This window comes from Giraffa tippelskirchi, chromosome 12, assembly GCF_054371585.1.
Source record: "Giraffa tippelskirchi isolate mGirTip1 chromosome 12, T2T-mGirTip1v1.2.pri, whole genome shotgun sequence".
NCBI classification, from domain to species: domain Eukaryota; kingdom Metazoa; phylum Chordata; class Mammalia; order Artiodactyla; family Giraffidae; genus Giraffa; species Giraffa tippelskirchi.
This window is the reverse complement of record NC_137286.1, coordinates 47418786-47445463: the sequence shown is the minus strand read 5'-3', so window position 1 is coordinate 47445463 and position 26678 is coordinate 47418786. Positions and strand designations below refer to the sequence as shown.

Below are 26678 nucleotides of genomic sequence, written 5' to 3'. Positions count from 1 at the left end.
GAACTCTCCTGTACCCGCATTCCCTAGGAAATGCCTGGCATGCTCTAGTTGCTCCATAATTGTTCGTAGAGCAAATGGATAATTACAAGGTCTGTGAGAGGGTGGCTTGATGGGGACCCTCTCTCCAACTAAGCTTCTTAGTTACCTTCTGAGTTCTGAATATAAAGTTGAGTGTGCCTAGGAACTTCCTGGAGAGCTTTGTAAAACACAGATTTCTTGCCCTCAACCCTAGAGATTGTGTTTCAAGGGGTGTAAGTTGTGGCCTGAGATCCTGCATTTTCAGCAAGCTGCCAGGGGATGCTGATGTTGCTGGTTTGGGATCTTTGGGGGGTTTTCTGTTTGTTTTTTGAGTAGCAACACTCAAGAGAATCCACAAGGGAGGCCCTGAGCATCAGGGAAGAGTGCTATTCTGGTCAAGAGTCGGGCTGCCCTTCATGATCAAACAACTACATATATTCAACACAATGCTCCAGTGACTGCTGTATTAACTGAGCATTTTCAAATGGCTTTGCTCGATGGGGCTCCTAATGAAAGGACTAGAATTTTCAGAACTATCTGCTAAAAGATTCATTCAATTAAAGCGATTTGATTTTTAAAGGTATTTGTCCCTTCATGAAGGCAAAGCCATGCTTTTCTAATTAAAAGCTAATTACTTGCTAATATGCCAGTCTCACTGTTTTCAACACAGTCAGGCAGAGGGGGGCAGGAGGGCCTGGTGGCTGCTGGAAACCCCAAGACTGAAGAGTGATGGGCCCTGCAGAATGAAGTTTACATCTAGGAGCTTCATTCATCCAACAAGCATCTTAAACATTTTAAAAGAGAGATTTAAAAATACCTATGTAGGGGCTTCTCTGCTGGCTCAGTGGTAAGGCATCCACCTGCCAGTGTAAGGGACATGGCTTCCATCCCTGGTCTGGGAAGATTCCACGTGCTGTGAGGCAACTAAGCCTGTGAGCCTCAACTACTGAGCCCACGTTCTAGAGCCTGGAAGCTGAGACTCCTGAGCCCACGTGCTGCAACTACTGAAGCCCTCGCATCCTAGAGTCCATGGTCCACAATAAGAGAAGCCACTGCAATAAGTCCAAGCACCACAACTAGAGAGTAGCCCCCGCTCGCTGCAACTAGAGAAAAGTCCCAGCAATGAAGACCCAGTACAGCCCCCCAAAAAACTATGTAAAATGGACGTGTCTCTCCCCTGCTTAACACCCTTCAAGTGCTCCTGATTGTGTGGATAAGTGCAAACCCTTCAACATGGCCCACGAGGACTAACCAAGCCCCTCCCCATCTCTCTAGCCTCATCTCGTACCACTTGCTCCCCGACTTAGGGGCCAGCTGCACAAGGCTTCACTCTGTCAGTTCCTCTAACGCAACCAAGGCTTCACCTTTGCACACACTGTTGTTCTCTCCACCTGAAAGGCCTTGCCAGCTTGGGCTGAAGCACCACCTCTTCACATAGACCTTCCTTGACCACTCCTCCTTCAGTCTACATTTTACCTTTAGAGAACCTATCAATGAAACATATTTCAGATCCCAGAAACATACCTAAATACAAGTGAAAATATCAAACATGGTCAACATGACATTTCAAGTCAATAAAACAAAGGATGCAGTATTCAATAAACGATGGGATAAGCTGCGTCTCTACCAGGAAAAAAGAAACTTTGATCTTAATCATACTCCTTACACCAAAATAAATTACTGATGGAAAAAAAGGTTAAAATGTATAAAATAAAATTTATTCTTGGAGTGGGAAAAACATTTTTAAAGTATGATACAAACCCAGATACTATGATAGAAAGACTGATTATACCAACAAAAAATAAGTTTTCTTTATGAAAAAGAGTCATGAGAAGAGTAACAAACTGAGGGAAATATTTGCAACACATATCCCAGATAAAAGTTTAATTCCCTTAATATATAAAGAGCTTCTATAAATCAATAAGATCAGTAATCCAATAGGAAAACATGGACAAGATAAAACAGTTAACAGTAACTGGAGCAAAGTGGATTTTAAACATACAAAAAGATTTGATAAGATATCATTTTTACCTATCAGGTTGGCCAACTTGACAAAGCTTACTAACAGATTGTTGGCATGCCTGTGAAGACACTGACATTCTCTTTCTATGCACTTGCAATGCATGTGACCTTTATAGAGGCAATAAACCATAATATTTAAAATGTGTAGTCTTTAATCTAGCAATTGCAATTCCAGAAGATCATCCTACGGGTATGCTTGCCCATGTATGAAATGACATATGTATACGAATATTCATTGAGGCATTGTGAAAAATTCAAAAGACTGGAAACAAACTAAATATCCTTCAATATCAGACTGGTTAAATAAATTATGATACAATCCATACAACTGAATATTATACAGCCTTTAAAATGAATGAGGCAGCTCCTATGAACTGACATGGAGCATTCGCTAAGGCGCATTATTATGGGGAAAAGCAACTTAGTATGAGGTTATATACCATGCAAGAATATATGTTTAAAAATAAAAGAATATGCATGCATACACTTATATGTGCATTGATTAACTCTGGAAGGAAACTCAAGGGGCTGGTAACCAAGGCTGCCTTCCAGGAAGGGAACTGGGAGGGTGGGGGGAGACTTCTCTTTCACTGCATAACCTTCTGTAACTTTTGAATTTTGTATGTACTCTGAATCAGATTGAATTTTTGATTAAGAATAAATGAATTGAAAGCCATTTCACAGAGGGAAAACACCAAAAGGAAAAAAAAAAGCAGAAACAAAATGTTACTAGTGATTGTGTGGTGGTACGAGGAGTGCCTTGTTCTTTGTATTTTTCTATATTTAACCCTGTTTCTTTAATGAGCATGTTCTGATTTAAAATGGGAAAAAGAATCATTTTTAAAAAGCTTTGGCAGAGTCACTAATCACCATCTTTCCCTGAACCGCGTATGTTCCCAGCTGGATATGGCATGAAATCCCCCGGCCACATCTGCTAATCCTGAGCATCCTTGTAAAGACCCTCCGTGCCTCTGAATGTGGCTCTGGGGAAACAGGTCATCCCAGCTGCTTCTCTAGTCCCACTCCAAGCATGATGGTGGGGGGGAGGTTCGGACCTGCACTTAAATGACAGCAGAGCGCTATCTCCAAGAGCCACCATGGGCCCCCGGAAAACTTGGAAAGACCACAGAAAACAGCATTTGAACAGCGCTCTGGAGTGTACCCAAAGCATCTTGTACAACTGCCATGAGATGCAGCTCTAATTATTTTCCCCTTTTGAGAGCCAATGGAACTGATGTTGTCCGAAAGTGACTCATCCAAGCTCACACAGTTCCATGCCACAGGGTCAGGAGTTCAATCCCCGTTTTCTAATTCCAAATGTGAAGCTCTTTATGCTTAATTAAGTGCAGACAGAGACATTAAATGTGCTCACCAAAACTGGTCTCTTTTTCCTGGGCACACAACTAGCTGATATTTCCCTGCCTTTCTTACAATTAAGTGTGGTCACTGAATTGTGCATGTGTGTTCAGTTGTTCAGTCATGTCTGACTCTTTGCAACCTCCATGGGCTGTAGCCCACCAGGCTACATGGGATTGAACTCAAGTCTCCTGCATCTCCTGCATTGGCAGGCAGATTCTTTACCACTGAGCAACGTGGGAACCCCAGTCACTGAATTAAGCAGGCCCTTTTATTCTGATGTCCTTGTTGACCCTGGGGAAAGGGCCCTCCCAGAGTAAACAGATTTCCAGGGACAGTACACTCTCCCAAGAGCACATCTCTCACATGCAGACTAACCAGTCCAAACCCAAGCCCCCAGCCCCTGCTTTCTCGCGATCTCGTCCTACGGGACCCCATCCCTCTGCCCTAATCATCCCAGGGCTAGGCATCAGACAACTAGGGGCAGCCCCTACACCCTAAGCCCCCCAAAATTATTCAATCTGGCCAATTCTAAACCTGCTTACCCTGCCACGCCCATTCCTCCCCACTGAATACACTAGTGAAGGCTTTTCTGTGTTCCCCTTGCTCTCCCTCTGCTTCCTGACTGATTCTGCTGCATCCTTGTGTGGTCCTACATGGCCCAACATGACCCTCCTCTTGGGAACTGTGAGCAATAAACCAACTTTTCAGTGGCAGTTGTCTCCATAGCTGCTAGCGTCACCAATGGAATGTGATCAGAAGTAAAAGATAACACTTCCGGGGCTGACGCATAAGGGCCTCCCATACAAGTTTCTCTCTCTGTCTCCCTCTGTCTCTGTCTCTCTCTATCTGTCTCCCTGCCTCTGTCTGTCTGTCTCTGTAAACTGGATGTCGAGCGTCCCACCCAGCAGAGTATTCTGAGGTCCTGGGGATGGTAGAGCTGCAAAATGGAAGGAGAACCGAGTGCCTGAATTACCACATGGGAGGCCACCTGTCAAATACACACACACTGTTATCTGAGCAAAAAATAAACTTTTGTTGCGTTAAGACATTGCATCTTGAGCTTCTCTGCTGGAGCAATCAGACAACCCTAACTAGTTTAGTTGCCCAAATCGTGTCTTTGTTTCCGTCCACCTTCTACCATAGCCCTGCCTGTCTCCCAGACTTCTGTCCCCTTCTTCTCCACTCCCTCGAGGACTTGAAGCTCTACAATCCTAAGGCCCCCTTGAAGAGCATCTGATTATATCAGGTGTGTTCCCCTCGCCCCCGCCCAATTCAACACCACAAAGTCTCCTGGCACCTACCATGTACCAGGCACAGAACAGGTTGCTAGACATAGGTACCAGCCCAAGGAGAGGGCTGGGGAGAAGCAACTGGAGGTCAGGAGCTAGGCTGGGCCCTGGGGACATGGGGCTGAAGCAGAGAATATCTGTCACCTTGGATTACAGACTCCTTAATGGGTAGGTATGCAGATTTTCAATATCAGGAAAAAAAAAAAAAACAGAAGGAGGAGGAGAGAGAATGAGATTGCAATTAATAGATATACTCAAAGAACTGAGGCAAGACAGATTAGGGGTCCCAAGGGGAACAGGGAGCAACTTCAGAACCCCACGTCTCAGGCACAGGGGAGGCTCAAGGGCTCTGAAAGTGTCAGTAAGAACACTGGAGAGCGTGATACCCAAGTCCCACCTATTTGGGGGATGCCACAGCTATTTGTCTTCTGTCCTGGAAACCAAGCCTCCCTTAGGAACATCCCAGAAACATTCAGCGGCTCACCCTCCCCAGCGCTCCCGTCCAGTTAGGAAGCTTGAAACTACTGGGTGGCTGAACGCTCCTCTGTTGCAGTCCCACAGCCCTCAGTTGCCCACATTTGCATTCAGCAAACACTCGGGGTTTGCCGCAAAGAGCTGGGGATGTGGCACAGTTGAGACACTGTCCTAATCAGGGGTCACTTGGCTGCAGGGAACAGAAATGCCTCCGATGAGTCCAACTGGCAGAGGGTGTGATAGAGGGGCTGCCAGGGAAAGTCAAGGAAATACTGAGCAGGAAGTGAAAGTAACTCTCAGTGAAGCGGAAAATCACCCTGGGCACCTCTCCCCCTTCTCTGCCCCCTGTTTCTGAGTGGCCTGACCATGCACTCAGTCCTTTCCGTGGATGGGCTTTGTCTAAGGATTGCGGTTCGGGCTCATCCACAATGTAGGCTTTCCACAGGCTTCCGTGTGTGGCTGATTCATCTCTGACTCCACAGCCCCACCCCACTCAGCTCCCACAGCTCATCAACCCATTTCCTCAGAGTCGTGATTTCAAATTCTTGGGAGAGAAAAACAGATCAGATTGGGCCATCCACCTGCCCCTGGTCTTATCAGCAGAGGTCAAGAGGGGAGAAGGTTTCCATGGAACAGAGAGCCCCTGCCAGCAACTGGGGGTGCTGTAGATAAGTAGATTGCACAGGCTGAGGTGCACATGCTGTCACATATCCTCTGGACACTGGTCCTCCAAAAAGTCACTCTCCACCAGGAGAGCTTGCCCTCAAGTATATTCTCTGACAAGGATATGAGAGCAAAGCATCGGTCCCATTTCCCAGGGGGGAACGATGAGTCCAAAGAAGGAAGTCCCTACAGCAGGTGAGAAACTCAGCTCAGTCCCTGTGGGGGTGACCTACCCGCATGCTACACTGGTCCATCCTGTGTCCCCCCAGTGACTAGCCTGGCATTTGGTCCACCTGAACCTGTAGCCCACCCAACCTCTCCATCCTCAGCCTGCCATCAGAAACTCCTGTCATACTCTTGTGTGAGCAGGGTACCAAACTAGAGGAGCTTTATGACTCAACTGAACAGCATCATCCCTGCTCCCTAGGAGTGTAAATGTCAAGACAGACCACACTGGTCTATAAGTATCTAGGATGTCCCATGGAAATATACAGAATGTTAAAAAAAAAAAAAAAAACAACCTAGTCACACGGTGGCAGAACAAGGACCAGACTTGAAATGCAGAGACTTGATTGCTTGTGCTGACACTGAAACTAGCTCACCAAATGAAGGTGGGTAAGTCACTTCCTCTCTCTGTACCTTGGCTTCACAGTGGTAAAGAATCTGCCTGCCAGCGCAGGAGATGCAGGTTCAGTCTCCGAGTTGGGAAGATCCCCTGGAGGAGGAAACGGCAACCCACTCCAGTACTCTTGCCTGGAAAATTCCATGGGCAGAACAGCCTGGTGGGCAGTCCATGGGGGTCACAGAGTTCATGACTGAGAGCACACGCACACATGCCTGCTTTCTGCGCCTCCATGACTTCCACTGTCTACCCTTCCAGCTTCTTTGGTTGATGAAGGTGGGGTTCAGGCAGGGTTAGTAGGGTGGGATGTAAAACAGAAGATGATTCATACTTTCCCCTACTTAGAAAAGATTCCCTGCATGAGGCCAGGGCCCAGAATTGGTTGAAAGAGGACATGCAGAGGGCAGTAAATGACATCCAGGGAGAGTTTACACTGAGTCATTGTCACAGGACAGGTACACCTGGATGAACAGCAGATCAGTATCCTGTTGAAAGGTTTGCTCAGCCATTTAAAAAAAGAGAGAGAGAGAGAGAAGAAAATCTTGACGTTGATGGATGTCAAGGACCTCCATGGATGCCTCGGAGGAAAATCTTGCATGGACTTTGAGGGCCTTATGCTAAGTGAAATAAGTCAGACAGAGAAAGACAAATACTGCACAATCCCATTTTTATGTGAAATCTAAAAATGTTGAGCTTGGCTTCCCTGGCGGTCCAGGGGCTAGCGCTCCTCATTTCCACTGCAGGGGGGATGGGTTCAATACCTGGTTGGGGAACTAAGATCCCATGTGCCACAAACTTTAAAAGTTTTTCAATTTTAAAAATAAATAAATAAGCTGAACTCCTAGAAACAGAGAGTAGGTTGGTGGTTGCAGGAGGCTGGGAAGGAGAGGAAACTGAGAGACACTGGACAACCTCTCAGTTATAGGATGAGCCGGTTCTGGGCTCTACCATACAGCGCGGTGACTAGAGTTAACAACACTGCATTGTATACAGGGAAGTTGAAAGAAGAGATTTTAAATGTTCTCACCACAGCAATGACAACAAAATGGTAGCTATGTGAGGCGATGGGTGTGTTAACTAACCTTACTGCAGTAGTCATTTTGCAATATACACATATTAATATATCAGATCATCACATTGTATACAATATTCTGAGTCAATTTTACCTCAGGAAAACTGGAGAAAGACATATCTGGGTCCTGATGTTGCTTCATGGTCTTCAATAGGTGAGGGTATGTATATGGAAGAGCCATAGCAGTAAGGGCAACCACGAAGTGAAATACTTGCCTTGCGTGGTCTTCTCTGCAAAGAGCCTACTGGAGGATTCTTCAAGGCATCCTGCTGTGAGTCAGAAGGCACAAAAACCCCATCTAAATTGTTTTAAGCCAAAAGAGAATTCAGTGATACCTGTAGCTGAAAAGCTGAGAGGTATGCTGGCTTCAGACACAGCTGGATCCAGTCACTCAGAGAGTATCACAGAAACTTGATTCTTCATCTCCAAGGTCTAGAGATGCTAGTTCCTAAAACAATCATTGTCAGCAGGGAGATAAAATGCACTGGTTGTCTAAGACTGAGCCTTACGCTCTATCCCTGGCAGGGATAGAGTCTACTCAAACCACATGGGCTGAGAGACACAGAGAGGCGGGCTTCCAGATTAAAATTGGGGCAAGGGATACTATTACCAGAAAATAGGGAAAGAATACTTGAGAGAAAAATAACACATGTCCACTATAACTTATCCTAAACTGCCTATCCTAAACTGCATATGTGGCTTTAAAAAAGTGCATTTCCACTGCAGATGTAAATCCACATTAAAAAATAATAATAATAACTCCATCATAGCTAATTTCAGTGTATTTTATCTTCCTACCAAGGGCTGATTCTTATTCATCATTCTCCCTCCTTGAAGTGCCTAATATAGGACCTAATACTGGTAAACAGCAGTGCTTAATACCTGCTTCTTGAATTGAAATGAATATCTGCAGTGGACCTAATTAGCACTGTATGCAGCACACTATACCAGTTAGCAAGCATTCTTGTATCCATTATCTAATTTCATCCTCCCTAAAGTCCTGTAAGAAAGGCATCATTAGTCTTACTTTATAGGTAAGAAAACTGAAGATTAGGGAAGCTAAATAGGTTATTGACTAGTAAGTGACTTGTCCAGCTGCTAAGTATTGGAGCAGAGTCTCATAACAGGACTTCTCAGCCTAAGGAATGGCTCCTTCTGTGCGGTCACCCACGGGAACAAGGAGAAGACATCAGCACCACGGTTTGGGTCCCTGCTGGCCCAGCCCAGCTAGATTCAGACACAATCAGCCACTGCACACCCAGTGAGCTGGCCATCAGAGTCTCCACCCCTACATATCTGGAGGTGGTCTTGCTGCCAGGCCATATGGCCCGGGGACTAAGCCCTGGGGGCAGGAATGAATGCTGAGCTGAGAACTGTGGTACCAGGCAACCTTATGGATTCTCTGTCAGTGCCCCCACCTCCTGCTACTCTTCAGGCCTCTACTCAGGCTGCAGCGAGGCAGGGCTGAGTTATGAACCCAATAATTTATTGACATATAAAATCCAAAGGCTTATTTCCCCAAAATTCCACTGATCATGCATATTTTTAAATAATGACTACGGCCACTGAAAAACATGCCTATCATCTGGTGACTGCCTTTGAAAGAACTGATACGCTTCTGAACATTTGTTTACCTGATATTTCTAAACTGTATTTAGAATTTCTACATATTGATATTAAATGTGTGTCATTTTGAACTGTATATAAAAGTATTTATAAGAATGATATGCATTTTCCATGTATTTATTTAATTTTCTAAATTAACCTTTGAATTTATAACAAGTGCAGTGCTAAACATGCCACTTATCTTTCTCTTAATGTAGTAAATAAAAATATTCAGAAAATTGCATTGCTTTGAGCATTTATCTGCTTAATCAAAAATGTGCGTGTTTGTACATTTATTTATTATAACTAATTAAAGGTTTTAAATTTTCAAGAGGGACAAAGATGGCTAATCAAATACAAGAACTCTGAGAAACCATAAAGAAACTGCTTGGACATCTTTAGAGAAGCAATGAAATAAACTGTAACGCTGAAATGAAACAATCACAGTGAAGATGTGCAGGAAAGACTACAAATTGAAGGAAAGAAAATGTTGCAGAACAGACTAGACAAAGAGATAGTGTGATATCGATCAGCAATAAGTACCACGGATTCAATGTCTGTGTCTCCCAAAATTCACGTGTAGGATCCCTAACTCCCAATGTGATGCTGTTAAGAGAAGGGGCTTTGGGGAGGTAATTAGGTTTAGATGCGATATTAAGGATGGAGCCCCCATGATATCTTTAGTGCCCATTTTTTTCAAAAATGGGGAGTTTGGGGAGAATTGGTACATGTATAACATATGTATGGCTGAATCCCTTTGCTGCCCACCTGAAACTATCACAACACTGTTAATCAGTTATGTGCTAAGTCGCTTGAGCTGTGTCTAACTCTTGTGCAACCCATGGACTATAGCCTGCCAGGCTCCTCTGTCCATGGGATTCTCCAGGTAAGAATACTAGAGTGGGTTTCCATGCCCTTCTCCAGGGGATCTTCCCGACCCAGGGATTGAATCTGCATATCTTACGGTTAATCAGCTATGCTCCAATACAAAATATAAAAGTTTTAAAAATAGAAAAAGAGACACTGGAACTTCCTCTGTCCACCTTATAAGGACACAGTGAGAAGGTAGCTGTCTGCAAGCCAGGATGAAAGCCCTCACCAAGAACTGAATCTGCCAGCACCTTGATCTTGTATTTCTAGGCTCCAGAACTATGAGAAATATGTATCTGTTGTTTAATACTCAGTTTTTGGTATTTTGTTATAGCAACTTGAGCTATAATCAAGACGACTGGGGTTCAAGATAGGAAATAAGTAATGAATATGAGCATCACAGTGATCTCAAACACTATTCACCTCTCACTCCTGCTGTTGCCCTCCATATTCAAAAGAACGGGTTCCTGATTTTTCAATGATCACCTCTAAGACCCCAGGGGAAAACTTTTGGCAGAACTTCAAATAATGGAGAATGATAGGCTCTGTCAAGAATTCTATCATAGAGCTCATTAAGGGTTATATTTGAGAAGAGTAAGATTAACTTTTCACAATGAGATAGATTTTATATATATATATATATATATGATTTTATTAATATCACATGAGATCTGCTGAAATGAAGTGTGTTAGTTACACTGGATATGGCTCATTTCCCGGCCCCTGCCCCTCGGGCTGTTCTCTATCTTTTGGATCCTTCTGACAGACTTCTTGATTCATGCTTCAGGCTCTCACTGGACTCAGAAAACAGGGCAGCCTTGCATTCTGCCCAGGTCTTTAAGATTATACACTACACTGGACTTGACAATCTGGACCACCAGTTGGCCCTATGCAGCTAACTATTTTTCCCAAGTGCTCCCCACCTCCAACCCTGCATACACACATACACACAAACACATGCGCACACAAGACCCTAGCAACTAGTTCTTTCCTTGCCCCCCACCCCCACCAAAAGATCTCATTCTATTTGAACTCAAAGTAGGGCGTGCTGTGATCTAAGGGCTTAAGTGGTTGAAGGACTATTGACCATGGGCACCAATGGCCTTATCAATCAGATTCTTCACATTTTCCCCTATTGTAACACTTACAAGATATGTGAAGAACACAAGCATGAAAGACTACCTAAGTACTGACAGATTTAACAAAATTCTCAAAGCATTTCTCAGACAACTAAGATATTACAATAATTCAGCTGTCTCATCAGTAATGGTGAATTATTTAAGATCACGGGATACAAACCTACAGCCTCACGGGCTAAAAAAACAGCTAGCCCGCAAAAGCATTTCCTTCATCCTGCGGAACATTTTTTAAATATTGGAATTTTTTGCCACCTTGAAAATGAGATGAATTCACACTAAAAGAACAATCATCGGGGCTTCCAATCAATAGAGAAGGTCATAGAAGACAGACACTATCACCATAACAATGGGAAAACATCAAATAAACCATAAAATTATATACTGGAAACCCAACAAAGAGTTAAGGATGCAGAGATATCTAAATGAACTAAATTCTAGACAGAGGCAAGCCTTTCATAAATGAATAGAGACCAGCGGCTGTTTTTATTCTTGGAAACATGGGCAGGCAGAGAAGCAAATTTATAATAGACAGGGGTACTTTGCTGAACTAAGAGGAAACCAGATTAACTCATAATGACCAGAAGGTCTGGAATAATGAATTGGATTTTTCTGATTGAGCTCTCAGGTAGAGATGGCAGTCACTACCTGCCAATCCTCCCCCACAGGATGTTTATCAACTATGCAGCAGCATGTGGACTTGCGCTGGAAAGAAAGCAAGAAGTCTCCCACAGAAGGAAAATGTGAAAGCAGGAAAGAGAATCAGAGAGAGAGATTAAGGTCATTTAATATTTAGGGCCCAGAGAAGAGCCCTGATCCTATCTTTAAGGCATTTGAAACCAATGATGAAACCACTATTTTACTGCTGAGAGAAGAAAGGACATCATCTTTCTGGGGATAAATGTTACCTTCTTCACTTTCTACTGTTCTTTTCTACAAAACATCTAACTTTTGACCCAAAATTACAATAAATGCAAATACGGCTGGCAACTCTAATCAAGAAAAAAATGGTCAAGAGGACCACACCTACAGATGACCTAGATACTGAATTAACAGGCAAGAACTTTGAAATGACAATTATAAATATTTTAAGAAATTAGTAGAAAGTATAAACATGATGGGTAAAACAATGGAGAATTTCATCAGAGACAGAAACTCTGAAGAAGAATCAAATGGAAATCTCAGACCTAAAAAAATCTGAAATAAAGAAGCAACTCAATAATGAACTGAACAAAGAAGAAAAGACCAATAAATTTAAAAAAAGATCAACAGGAAAATAACAAAATTGAAACACAAAGAGAAAAAAAAGAACAAAAAAATATGCAGCATCAGAATGTTGTGGGAAAAACAAATCAAACTGTATATAAATACAACTGGAATCCAAGAAAAGAAAAGAGAATTGAGGTAAAACAAATATCTGAAGTGAAAATGACCAGAATTTTCAAAAGTTTATGAAACATATCAATCTACAGATTTGGGTTTAGTGAATATCAAGTTGGACAAATACAAAGAAGAGCACATCTGACATAATAGTCAAATCACCGATAACCAAAGATGAATAGGAAATTATAAAGCAGCCAGAAAAGGGAGGGACATTAAATTTAGAGTAATAACCATATGATTTACAGAAAATATCTCAATATGGCTTATAGAAAACAATAGAATGACAAAGTTTAGCTGCTTCAAGAAAAAAATCTATAATTCTATATGCTGTGAAAATATTATTCAAAAATAAAAACAAAATAAAGACATTTTCAGAAAAACAAAAGAAGAGAATATTCACCAATAGCAGAGTGCACCAAAAGAAATACGACAAGAAGCTCTCTGACTGAGGTACAGATAGAGGTATAGATCTTCAGGAAGGAATGAAGAGTAAAAGGGAAAGGGTAAATATTTTTTTAACTTTTTAATTTATATTGGGGTATCCATGCATGCTTGTTAAGTCGCTTCAGTCGTGTCTGACTCTTTGCGATCCTATGGACTGTGCCCCGCCAGGCTCCTCTGTCTATGGGATTGTCCAGGCAAGAATACTGGAGTGGGTTGCCATGCCCTCCTCCAGGGGATCTTCCCCACCCAGGGATGGAACCTGTGTTTCTTGTCTCCTGCATTGGCAGGCAGGTTCTTTACCACTAGCACCACCTATAGTTGATTAACAATATTGTGATAGTTCCAGATGCACAGCAAAGCGACTCGGTTCAATTCAGTAACCCAGTCGTATCCGACTCTTTGCGACTCCATGGACTGCAGCACGCCAGGCTTCCCAGTCCATCACCAACTCCGGGAGCTTGCTCCAGGACTCAACCATACATATACATCTATCCATTCTCCCTCAAACTCCCCTCCCATTCAGGCTGCCATATAACATTGAGCAGAGTTCCCTGTGCTATACTGTAGGTGGAAAGGGTATATTAGTACATTACATATCGGTATATGTAAAATACATGAAAAATAACACAAATGGTGGGAAAGGAAGTAAAGGAATCATACTTTCTAAGGTTCTTACATTATTAAATGGAATAACACTGATAATAATTACAAAATTTATTAAATGTGAGAAAGTTAAGAATACATATTATAATGTCTAAAAGAGACATTTAAAATAATATAAGGAAGCACAATTTAAAAGCCAACAGAAGAATAAAAAGGAATAATTTAAAATACTTGATTAATTAATCAAAAGAAGAAGAAACATATAAAAAAGAGATAGAAATTGGACACAGAGTAAAAGGGCAAACTTAAAGCCAGCTATATCCTTAATTATACTAAATGTAAATATACCAGACATTTCAACTTTTTAAAAAAATTATTGTCTGGATAAAGAATCAATCTCAAATTATGCTACTTGTATGAGGCACACTTTAAAGACATAATTTGAAAGCAAAGGATGAAAAAAGATATACCATAGAAATGTTAATCAGAAGAAAGTTTGTATAGCTATATTCACATCAGACAAATATTCTTCCAGACAGGAATATTACTAGAAATAAAGGGAACATGTTATAATGATAAAAGAGTCAATTCATCAGGAAGATCCAACAATTGTAAATGCATATACACCTAATAATAGAGCTTCAAAATACATGAAGCAAAAACTAACACAACTAAGGAGAGGAATAAACAAATCCACAATCATAGATGAGTATTTTCAACTAATAGAACAACTAGTCAAGAAATCAAGAAGTATATAGAAGATTTGAACAACACTATCAATTAGCTGGATCGAATTAATATTCACAGAAAACAATATCCAATGACTACAATCTGCATAGAACAGTCACCAAAATAACCCACAGTCTGAGAGACAGAGCAAGCCTGATAAATCTCAACAGTTAAAAGTCATACAGAATATGTTCTCTGACCACAATGAATTAAAACAGAAATCATCAACAAAACAAAACCTGAAAGTCTCTAAATATGTACAAATTAAGGAAAAATCTTAAAAAATAAAACAAACAATAACAAAAACTCCAGGCATCAAAGAAGAAATCCCAAGGAAATAAGTAAATATTTTGAACTGAACAAATAGCATGCTAAAATCTGTGGGATGTAGCTAAAATAATGCTTAGAGGGAAATTTATTGCTTTCAAGGGTGCCTATTAAAAAAAGAAAAAATGTATAAAATGGCCAAAGATTCTACCTCAAGAGGCTAAAAAAAGAACAAAATTAACCCAAAATAGAAGAAAGAAAATAAAATATAAAAGCAAATAATCAAAAGAAAAGAGAACTTCTCTGTTAGTCCAGAGGTTAAGAATCCACCTGCTAATGCAGGGGACATGGGTTCGATCCCTGGTCCAGGAAGATCCCACATACCACAGGGCAGCTAAGCCCATGCGCTGCAACTACTGAGCCCTAGAGCCCATGCTCCGCAACAAGAAAAGCCACTGCGATGAGAAGCCCAAGCACAATTAGAGTAGCCCCTGCTCGCCACAACGAGAGAAAGCGTGTGAACAGCAACGAACACCCAGTGCAGCCAAAAATAAACAAACAAAAAATTTTAAAAAGATACAACTAACAGAAATCTCAAAAAGCAAAAAATTGTGTTATTTAAAGATCAATTAGATTGGCTAATGTCTAATAAAAATAATCAAGGAAAAGGAGATTAAACATAATACTAATATTAGGAATAAAAAAGAAAATTATTATAGATCCTATAGATGTTGAAAAGATAATATGGGATATTATGAAGCACTTTATGTTAATAAATTAGACAACTCAAAGGAAATGAAAAATATCCCTTGAAAATCACCACTGAAACTGACATGAGGAGAGGAATCCTATTTCATTTTGTTCATTTAATCTGTAGTTTAAAATCTTATATAAACTTCAGACCCAGATGGCTTCACTGATGGAGTCTACCAAACATTTAAGGAAAAAGTAACAGCACCACCAAGAAAGTGAAAAGGCAAGCCACAGACTGGGAGAAAATAGTCATAGCACACATATCTGACAAAGGACTTGTGTTCAGAATATATAAAGAACACAGAATATATATTTCCTTCTCCAGGGGATCTTCCTGATCTGGGGATCGAACCCAGGTGTCCTGCATTGCAGCTAGATTCTTTACCATCTGACCCACCAGGGAAGCCCTATAAAATAATACGGCACTCCAATTTTTAAAAAAGGTCAAGGAATTGAAAAGGAACACCAGAACAGAAAATACTGAATGGTCAATAGATACGCATAAAGGTGCTGTATATCATTAATCATTGGGATATACAAATTGAAACCACAACGAGGTACCACACTCCCATTAGAATAGCCAAAAGTGCTGTTGAGGACACCGAGTCCCTGGAACACTCACACATTGCTGGCGAGAATGTAAACCGACGTAACCTCTATGGAAAATTGTCCTTTTCTCTTTTTTTAAATTTATTTATCTAGTTGGCTGTGTCAGGTCTTAGTTGTACATGAGATCTTTGTTGTGACATTCAGGATTCTTCATTGTGGTGTGCAGGCTTCTCTCTAGTTGTGGTGCATGGGCTTAGGTGCTCTGCAGCACGTGGGATCTTAGTTCCCCGATCAGGGATCAAACCCATGTCCCCTGCATTGGAAGGCGGATTCTTAACCACTGGACCACCAGGGAAGTCCTGAAAATTGCCCATTTCTAATAAAGTTTCAGACTTATACTATGGCCTAGCAATATTACTCCAATCTGTGTGTGTATCTATAATACATATATATATATACATATATATATGTATACGTATATATATATATATAATAAACCCAAGAGAAATGAGTGCATGGGTCCAGGAAAAAAAAAGACTTATACTTGAAGGCTCATGGCAGTTGTACTCACAGTAGTCAAGAAGTAAAAACAGTCCAAATATCCCTCAGCAGGAACATGGGTAAACAAATCGTGGCATTTGGTAGTATTCAGCAATAAAAAGAAATGAACTACTGATAACATGTGGGCTTCCCTGGTGGTTCAGCTGGTAAAGAATCTGCCTGCAATGTGGGAGACCTGGGTTCAATCCCTGGGTTGGGAAGATCCCCTGGAGAAGGAAACAGCTACCCACTCCAACATTCTGGCCTGGAGAATTCCACAGACTGTATAATCCATGGGGTCGCAGAGTCGGACACAACTGAATGACTTTCACTTTCACTGATAACATGCCAGATGGAAAATCTTAAGAGTCCTATATTGAACAAAAGAAGACAGACTCAAAAGAATACATACTGTAAGATGTCAATCGTAGGAAGTTCAAGATCAGATATAGCTAACATACAGATAGAGATGTCATAGTTACCTTTGGTGAAGGAGGGGTAGCTACTGACTTAGAAAGAAGCACAATCTAACTTTCTAAGAGATAGGAATGTTCCCTATCTCTATATGGACACTGGTTATGTATGTAAAATGTATACATATGCTAAAAAATCATTAGGATTTGTATACTTTATTGTACGTAAATTATGCCTCAAAAATAAAATCCCACATGTATCCTGTTTCTTTTGAAAACATGAGAAAATCAGGCAACACAAGGCCCATATTTGGCCACAGCTGGCTGGAGAAATGCACACACCACTTCACCACAGTCCCCACCACTCTCTACTGTCACCCACAACCCATCACACTAATTTCTGCCACCTGTCTGGGTCCCTACTACCCCAAGATCCAACTACCTCGGCACACAGGTCAGGCTGGGAGTGCTGAGTGAGGGCACCATAGCAGCCACTCACCAAGACAGCCTGTGAGCAGACTAGTCAGACTCTAGTTGTTTTTCTGCCTGGCACTTAGAAGTAGGCCTTCTTCCTTCATCCTGAGGCAGTGATTCACTGGGGCAGGAATTCTCAAAAGATAGACCCTGAACTTCTGAATAACATAGACTGTTCAAGCAATTAACTGAAGACATAAAAGAAATGTGATAGTATCTGCATTCCAAGCTGGTGAAGCAGGTCATATTGATTACATTTTTTAATCATTGAAGCAAATCACGTGGAAGCAAACCATCTTTAACAGAGGTATATACTGTTGCCCCAGTTCAACCTCCAGACTGATGCGGGGCTCTGCCTTTGTCCTATGGCTGTGCTGGGGAACACTGTGGGGATGGGGCTGCACGAGGTACCTGAGGCTGGTGGGCCAGGCATCACGTCCACAAGCCAGGGTGACTCAGCTTACTGGCCCGACACCCCTAGGCTGTAGACCTGTGATACCAAACAATTTACCTACCAGTCTGGGACATCCTTGACCAACCAGAACTGACAGTGGCCAAATCACAGGAAAGGGTTCCCATAACTGCTTTGGTTAATGGACCAGCAGGAGCTCTGGGAGGATGGTGAGGGGAAGGCCAGGGTTGCTGGAGCAGTAGGAGGACTCTTGAGCCAGTGGCTATTTACCAACCAGTATGGAAAGTTTTAATATTTATTAAGCAGCCTTATCACACCAGTAGTCTTGGACCTGAGCTGTGCTAGAACCAGTCTGACCAACGTCTAAGAGTCAACAATGAGCAGACCTTCCCCATCCTTCATTTAGCGGTTCCACGGTGGCGGCTCAAAACCAGCCAGGGGAGCAGTGTTCACAGAATGAAGCGAAAAAAAGTGAAAGTGTAGTCACTCAGTCCTGTCCAACTCTGCAACCCCGTGGACTGTAGCCCATCAGGCTCCTCTGTCCATGGGATTCTCCAGGCAAGAATACTGGTGTGGGTTGCCATTTCCTCCTCTAGGGGATTTTCCCGACCCAGGGATCAAACCCCAGTCTCCTGCATTGCAGGCAGATTCTTTACCATCTGAGCCACCTGGGAAGCCCTATTTACACCACAGAAAGTGGCAAGCGCTACAAAGCAACACTCCTGCCCCACTGCCCACCACCTCCAAGGACCTGTTCCACCAGCACACCACTGGCACAGACTAAGCATCAGCCACAACCTCACACTCGGAATGGCCTCTTGACTCAGGGACCCTTCTGTTTTATTATAATAAATTTATTTATAGTAAACATACACACTCATTCGATACTCACAGCTACCCCACAAGGTATGTCCTCTGTGTAACCACATTCTGCAGATGAGGCACAGAGAGATCGAATGTCTTGCTCCAAATCACACAGCCATCAGTGTGGCAGAGCTAAGTTCAAACTTGGCTATCTGGAGCCAGAGTCCAGCTGCCTCTCCCCTCCGTGACACAGCCCTTCCGCTCTTCCTCCCTCAAAAGCTTCGGTGGACTCTGGGCCCATGAAAGTGTTAGTTGCTCTGTCGTGTCTGACTCTGTGCAACCCCATGGACTATAGCCTTCCAGGCTCCTCTGTTCATGGGGATTCTCCAGCAAGAATACTGGAGTGGGTAGCCAGTCCCTTCTCCAAGTGGATCTTCCCAACCCAGGGATCGAACCCAGGTCTCCTGCATTGCGGGCAGACTCTTTACCATCTGAGCCATAGGGGAAGCGATAGAAAGCAGAACCCAAATTACCAGCTACAGAAAACCTGACTTCCTATTCCTTGGAGGCAGGACAGGCTAGGCTTCAGAAACACACTCTATCTCTCAGGCCAGACTTCTCATGGAGGATGGGAGATCTTTGCATCTAATCTTGAGAAAAGTCCTCCTCCCCCCAAGCCCCCAGACCCAGAAATGTGCCTAATGAGGCCTTCCAAAATGCAAGGTTGAGTTTTCATTACACAAGCAGGTGGGCCGTCCATCTGTGGTAGTAACGGTAATGAATGGGTTCTCGCATCCCTGCTTGAGCTGCAGCTGCTGGGCCCTGCCTTCCTCTCTCTGGCACAGGGGGTAGAAACCCTACCAGGACCCTTGGAAAATTCTGGACTGGCCCCAGGCCCGACAAGCACATCCAGCCCTGGCCCAGCCCCGCGCAGGGCCTGAAAAGACCTCAGGGAGGTCCTGGCCAGCAGTGCCAAGACCAGATGGCAGGGGAGATGACTACAGTTCTTTTTGCACACAGCCCATAAACATGGATGAGCCTGTGTCCGTTCGCATGCCTTATCCTGGAATCCCAGGGAAAGCTGTGCAAAGAGTCCAGTTCCCCCACCTCCACGGGCCCCAGATGCTGAGCAATCCTGGGTGGGGATATAAGGGCCAGGGAGCCCTGCTAGGGGAGAGGCTGTCACCAGTGCTGTGTCAGCTCTTCAGAGCCTGGCATTTGAGAGCGGGAGGGGTTCCCTAGGCTTCTAGAAGGTAACATATCTCACACTGGAGCCAGGAAGATCCCACATGGCGTCTGGGCAACAGCCTGGGGCTGGAAGTCCGGACTCCCTGGGTCTCCTGCCTGTGCCTCCAGCTCTATATGAAGCCTGAGATAAAAGACTCTCCCTCTGAGCCTTGTTATCTGAAATGTAAAGAGAGGCGCTTCCCAGGTGGCGCTGCAGGAGACAGAAGAGATGCAGGTTCGATCCCTGAGTAGGAAGATCCCCTGGAGGAGGGCATGTCAATCCATTCCAGTATTCTTGCCTAGAGAATCGCATGGGCAGAGGAGCCTGGCAGGGTGCAGCGCATGGGGTTGCATAGAGTCAGATATGACTGAAGCAACTCAGCACACACACACAAAGAGAGAGGTAGAAGCATGGGTGATTTGAGGAGCTTGCCCGCTTCCTGTCTGCCATGTGTAACTCTGGGCAGCACTGCCTTCGTGTCTCACAAACAGAACCATCCCAACCACCCTGAGGCAGCTAATCACCACATTAACTGTTTCCAGTACCCAACGGTATCCTTCACGGCTCACGAGGACCCCGGTTGACATTCCAGCTCCACGACTGACTAGGTGTATGACAAGGGCCTCGCCACTCCACTTCCCTGGCTCCTGGTTCCCTGCGTCCATCAGTTGGGGCCACCTCCACAGCCCTGCTCTCCTGGGGCATGCTGTAAGGATCACATAAATGTAGGAAGCTGGATGACACCGAGAATACAGCATGTCAATCAGTTCAAAGTAAAACCGTATTAAATTGAATCATATATGTGTGAAAATGCTTGGATGTTATTATTTATTTTTTTCCTGGTTCTGTCTTTTCCTTTCAAATTATACCTGTCCTGGGTGCCCACACCCTCTCTGTGATTCTGTTTAATCCTACGAGCTCATTCTAATGTGTTAATGACTCCGCCTCACCCTGTCACTACACATTCGCAGTGATCTTCGATGCTTCAACTCAATTTGTTACAGGTGGAGGGCTACTCAGAGGCACTGGCATGCAGGGAGGCTCTAGGGAGGAAGAACATGGGCTTTCTGACTCCAGGGGCATCGCGGCTTTTGGGCTGGAGTAGCGTCCAGGGCTGGAGAAGGAAATGGCAACCCACTCCAGTATTCTTGCCTAGAGAATCCTGTGGAGGAAGGAGCCTGGTGGGCTGCTGTCCATTGGGTCACACAGAGTTGGACACAACTGAAGTGGCTTAGCACGCACGCATGCATTGGAGAAGGAAATGGCAACCCACTCCAGTATTCTTGCCTGGAGAATCCCAGAGACAGAGGAGCCTGGTGGGCTGCCACCTACGGGGTCGCACAGAATCGGACACGACTGAAGCGACTTAGCAGCAGCAGCATCCGGGGCTGTGTATGTATTTGTGTGTGGCGCCTCCCTGTGGACAACGTACATACAGCCGGAGACCCACCCTGACCACCAATCACCAACCACTGGCAGCCTCCAGCGTTGTGAAGCCAACTTCCCTAGGTTGCAGATGAGAAAATACACGTGGGTATGTATTAATGTTCAAGACTAAACCGTTCCTCAGACATTTTATAAATGGAAGTAAGTGATGGGTCATGGTCCCTCGTGATTCTATAAGCAAGAATCCTGAGACAAATAACAGCTTGCCCAAGTCAGTTTCAGAACTAGGAATTTACATTTGAGGGCCTTGCTCAGACCACAGGTGCACTCAAATCATGAGGGACAGACACTCGCATTCCACTCCATTTATCTCAGGCATCAAGAGTCCCCTTGCTTCTGATACCACCTCTGGCCCGGTGATGCAAAATCATGAAGATTCATGAAAGCTTCCAAGACTCAGCTGAAGGCCACTCACCCTCCACTCTCCAAACAGGCTCTGGCTGAGATGGCCTGGATCTCTATAAGGCTGTGCTAAACGGGGTCATCACGGTCCATCTAGAGAGGGTGGAGGGTGCCCCTGAGCCACCTAGTTAAGGGGTCCAACAAGCTCTGCCCCAGAAAAGTCCTGGAACAGGGAGGGGGCACTGCACCCACGCATTCAACAGATACTGAAGCCCTACTCTGTACCAGGACTCCACCCAACACAGACACGAGCACGGCTGGAGGAAAGTGTCAGTCAGGGATGAGACTATTTTAAAGGGTGGAGCAGCGGCCAGGGTCCAGTTAGGGAAAAGTACCCATGCCAGGTAGTTTAAAGAAAGAATTTAATACCGAGAGCTATTTGCAAAAGTGTCAGAAAGACCGGAAAACTAAAACGGAGGATGATGAAACGACGCAGAGGTTAGCAAGAGTAGAAGCTGCCACCACCCCTAGAGCTGGAGGGACAGAGGAAGGAGGTGGTGCTGTCAGGACCCTTGCCATCCCTTAGGACCTGGAATCGTGAAGAAGGCGGCTAGTGGGGGAGGGGACCACAGAGGGATGCTGGGAAAGCGACCCAAGCAAAGGAGGCGGGGAAAAGCCTGCCTTCCCCCTTCACCCTCCCACCTGTCACAGGTCAACTCTTAGCTTGGAAAATGTAATCTTCAGGGGTCAGCATCCCCCTCAGCACACACACACACACACACACACACACACACTGCACAGCAGAGCAGGGGAAGGGCAGTGAATAAATCTGAGAGCAACAGGTAAATGACCTGAACAGTGAACAGCATGTGAGGTGAATCTTCAAGGGTCTGTGTGTGATGTGAATGTGCAAGAATGTGCATGTGTATTCTGCTATCAGTTTCAAAGGTGCGTGTGTGTGTGTGTGTGTGGAATGTGCATGTGTGTGTTTCAGTGTGACTGTTCAAGGGTACTTATGTATCAGATGGATATCAGGGGGCTGAATAAATGTGTGATAGGAACAAGCATCCAAGGGTTTGTGTGTGACGTGAACATTCAAGGGTATGTGTATATGTGATAAGAATATTTAAAGCTCTCAGGGTGTGTGTGTGTGTGTGCACGCAGTGAACGTTCAAGGAGGCGGGTATGTGCTGGGCATGCTCAAAGCTGGGTGATGTTAATGTTCAGAGGTGTGAGACATGATGTGCAAGGTGTGTGTGAGAGACTGCTGAGGAGCGGGGCTGGGAGAGTGGAAAAGCAGAGATGTTCCCTATGGACATTATGGACATGAGAGAAGATGGGGCCATGTGTCTTTGCTGGGGACAGACGTGTAACTGAAACTCTTCATTCAAAATGGCTAAAATGATGATGTTCAGAGAAGGCTGTATGTAAAAGGCGACTACAAGAAACATACTTTTTTACTATGTTTCCACCAAATGAGTGTCACTTGCTTCAAAGTAGTCATCTTAAAAAATAAGTCTTTATTTTAAAAAAAAGGAAAATGTAAAATTTGTGTTTTATTGATGCAGCCAAACTGCAGTGAAGTTTTGGGACCTGCCTTCAGTTTGTGTGCCACACATAAAATCTACACTCCTTACTACGATTGTCACTTATTTTTATTGGCTGAGGTTAGAATTATCCAACTTTAATCACTTAATCAGTCTCATCTCTGGCTTGACTTGGAACTTTTCCAAAATGCAAATCTCTCACCTTAAAAAAAGAAAAAATGCTTGTTGATGTATGGCAGAAACTAACACATTACTGTAAAGCAATTATCCTTCAATTAAAAATAAAAAAATGTTTTTAAATGCTAATGCATCACCTTTAAGGTCAAGCCTCCTTTGGGTATGTTGGTTATTTGGGTATAAGTGTCACTGAGTGATAATGAGCTGCTGCAGATGGGAGTGTACTGGGAGCTTCAGAAAGGAACTAGGAACCAAATGAATACCATACAATTACATCATACGTACATCTAACTTTTATGAATTCAAACTATTATACTGGGACTTTTTTTTTTAACCTTTTGGCTACACCATGCAGCATGTGGAATCTTAGTCCCCCAGCCCGGGATCGAACCTGTGCCCCCTGCAGTGGATGCGTGGAGTCTTAACCACTGGATCACCAGGGAAGTCGCCTATACTGGAACTTTTAAAGAGGGGACCAATAATCTGTCAATAGTGCAGGCATTTCCACCCATGATTGATGAGCTTACTGCTCCCAGGGCTCCCGCTCTGCAGCGAGCCTGAGATGGGTGAGGCAACTCCATCTTGGGTCCTGAAGGCCTATCTATGTGTGAGCATCTCCTAACACTGATTGTGACTCTGAATTTCTTCATCCTCTCCCAAATTGCCCCAATTCAGGCCTTTCCTGTTCAGGGAAACAGACCTGTAGGCAACTGCCCCTCAGTGACAGGAATGGGAACCCTAGCAATCTATAGAGACCTTAAACACAAGCCAACTGGTTTATCTTGTGCTCAACCAAATAAATCATGATGGGTTCCATCACTGGGGAAACACTGGCCACGCTGGATTCCCCCCACAGACCGTGTCAGTCATATATGTGACACCCTTCTAAGGGATAGTTTAATGGTAACTTTAATTGTATATGATTTGTGACTTATGCACTTGGCTTTGTTGTTTTGTTGGCCATGCCACACAGCCTGTGGGATCTTAGTTCCTCGACCAGGGATTAAACCAGGGACCAAGGCCATAAAAACATGGAGTCCAAACTACTGGACCGCCAGGGAATTCCCTAGGCACTGACTTTGGAATTCAGCCTCCAGGTCAGATGCGGCTTCACTGTAGTAAGAATCATGGAACTCATTTTCTTGCCTTCAGACAAAACAACTCGAACCGTCTGGGACAGTTAAGGATGTCAAACACTGTAAAATAATTTCCACATGCAGCCCCATAGAATTTCTTTCAGGCCTCGGAAGGCAGGCACTCCCTTCCCGTCTCCCTCCCCAGCTCACTCCTTATCCTTCTGGTCTCAGCTTAGCCAAGTCTGTCAGTGCAGAGGCATTCTCTGAGCCCCTGACCAGGCTGAGTGAGTGCCCAGCACATGCAGTTCTTTCTGTGACATGGCACACCCTTTGCTGGTTGATGGGTCTGTCTCCTGCCCCCAACCTCAGCACCAAACCATCAAGAGGACAACGGACAGGGGGTTTTTGATCACCATTTTATCCCCCGTGCTTGGCAGTCAAACCACCTCCTCCACACATATTTGTTAAATGAGGACTGGAATGTCTCAGGAATTCATTTTAATGTTTAGTAATCCTAAATGTCAAGGAACTCTTCCCATGTTGTAATTTCCCAAAGATTCCCTCGCTGCATTATTAGCTTATTGCTTCTAACTCAAAGGAGACTGGTCGACTTCCCCTGCATAATTGAATAATTGACACACGCCCTTAAGGACCATTACTCTCGTCCTTCTCTTCTCCAAGTTCAGTAACTTCAATCTCTTCAGTCTCATTGTTCTCCCCTCCTGATCCTCTTCATATTCTCCCCAATTGCCCTAGCTCTGGCCTTTCCGGGGGCCTGGGGGCCTGCAGTCCCTTGGGGACAGGTGTGGCAATTCTGACACAGAGGTAATCATTCAGGTAACACGGGGCAAAAGTGGCTTTAGAATCTCATAGTTCTAGGTTCAATGGCTCCACCACATACTGGCACTGAGACCCTCACAGACTTCCTTCACCTTCCCGGGCTTGTCTGCTGATCAAAACACAAGAGAAGCTGCCACACAGGGATGATGTGAGAATCCGGCGAGGCAGAGTATGTGAACACACCCCACCTGTCCTGGCCAGTGCCTGTCTCCCCCCAGAGGACAGGGCGCTGGGGCCTCTCCAAGGCCAGGACTGGTCAGGCTGCGGGGGACAAAGCGGTTGTCAGGCGAATCCTGCCACCTTGTGGTGCCCATGCACTTGACCCACCCCACCCTGCTGAAGCCCCGCCTCACCCCTCCGCCTCGAGCCAGCTTATTCCGGGTGTGTTCCCTCTGCTCCTCTCAGCCCTGCCACCTACCCCAAGGCTTCCCGACATGTCTTCCCAAACCCCCAGCCCCAGGGTGTTCTCAACTTTGTTTACCAGTCCTGTCGTCCTCAAAAGAGCCCCACTCTCGGTGGTCCTCTTCTAACACTATTAGGCCCATTTTCTCCCTCCTGGACCAAAAGAGAGCCTGGCAGGGAGCGGGAGGGGGGGTCCTGTCCCCTATCTCTGTCCCTTCTTTAGCCATTTAGCAGCTATATGAAACCCGGGCGTCTGATTTTTTCTTTGATCAATGGTGTGCCTGTAATGCCAAATCCGCTGAACAGAACATGATGCTGGCTCCTCTGGCTCATCGAGGATGGTTTGGGGCAGGGGTGTGTGTGTGTGTGTGGTTTGGGGCAGGGGTGTGTGTATGTGTGTGTGCGCGCTTTGGGGCAGGGGTGTGTGTGCACTTTGGGGCAGGGGTGTATGTGTGTGTGTGGTTTGGGGCACGGATGTGTGTGTGTGTGTGTGCACTTTGGGGCAGGGGTGTGTGTGTGTGAATGGTTTGGGGCAGGGGTGTGTGTGTGTGCACTTCGGGGCAGATATGTGTGTATGTGGTTTGGGGCGGGGGGGGGGAGTTGTGAATACACACACACCTGTTCCTTACTCTGGGCTAGTGATATCCTCCTTGGCCATCCACTCCCGACTCACAGGGGACCTCCCAAGGCCAGACTCTCAGCTGCAGCAGTGCCTCACTGTCTGGACCCTTCACAGAGGCACCTATTCTGGATACTTCTGGAATCAAGGACAAGACCAATTTCCTCCTTCATGTCCTGTAGTCCTACACACTGACATTCCAAGGCAGGTGGGTGGTGACTGCTGGTCTGGAATGACTGGTTACAATCCAGGCTTCTAGGAAATAAAGCAGAAGACAATAGGGGACTGAGGCTGCCTCAAGATTTCAGGCAAATAGGCTTTCACGTGCTGTGAGTGCTTGCAGCTTAGTGATCTATGAGTTCTTTTTCTAATTTATTTACTTGGTTGCACCGGGTCATAGTTGCAGCATATGGGATCTTGTGGCATGTGGGATCTAGTTCCCTGACCAGGAATCGAACCTGGGGCCCCCTGCATTGGGAGCAGAGCCTTAGCCACTGGAC

At 44.6% G+C, this 26678-nt stretch overlaps 1 protein-coding gene across 6 annotated transcripts in view; it reads right to left on the bottom strand.

The window, feature by feature from the left end:
• The window catches only part of MRPL46 (mitochondrial ribosomal protein L46), a 52034-nt gene that overhangs the window by 12839 nt on the left and 12517 nt on the right, over window positions 1-26678 (bottom strand). Inside the window, exons 5-6 of one of the 6 annotated variants that reach the window (XR_014071864.1) lie at window positions 26178-26433; window positions 19219-20435 (exon numbers count right to left, since the gene is read on the bottom strand). Coding sequence is in view for 1 of the 6 variants with exons in the window: in XM_081552036.1 (XP_081408162.1) it covers window positions 26363-26433 (71 nt within the window). In the remaining 5 variants the exon portion in view is untranslated. Of the gene's footprint in view, window positions 1-19218; window positions 20436-23017; window positions 23267-24800; window positions 26434-26678 lie in introns of those variants that run through there. The other 5 variants (XR_014071865.1, XR_014071867.1, XR_014071866.1 and 2 more) reach the window with 5 other exon arrangements.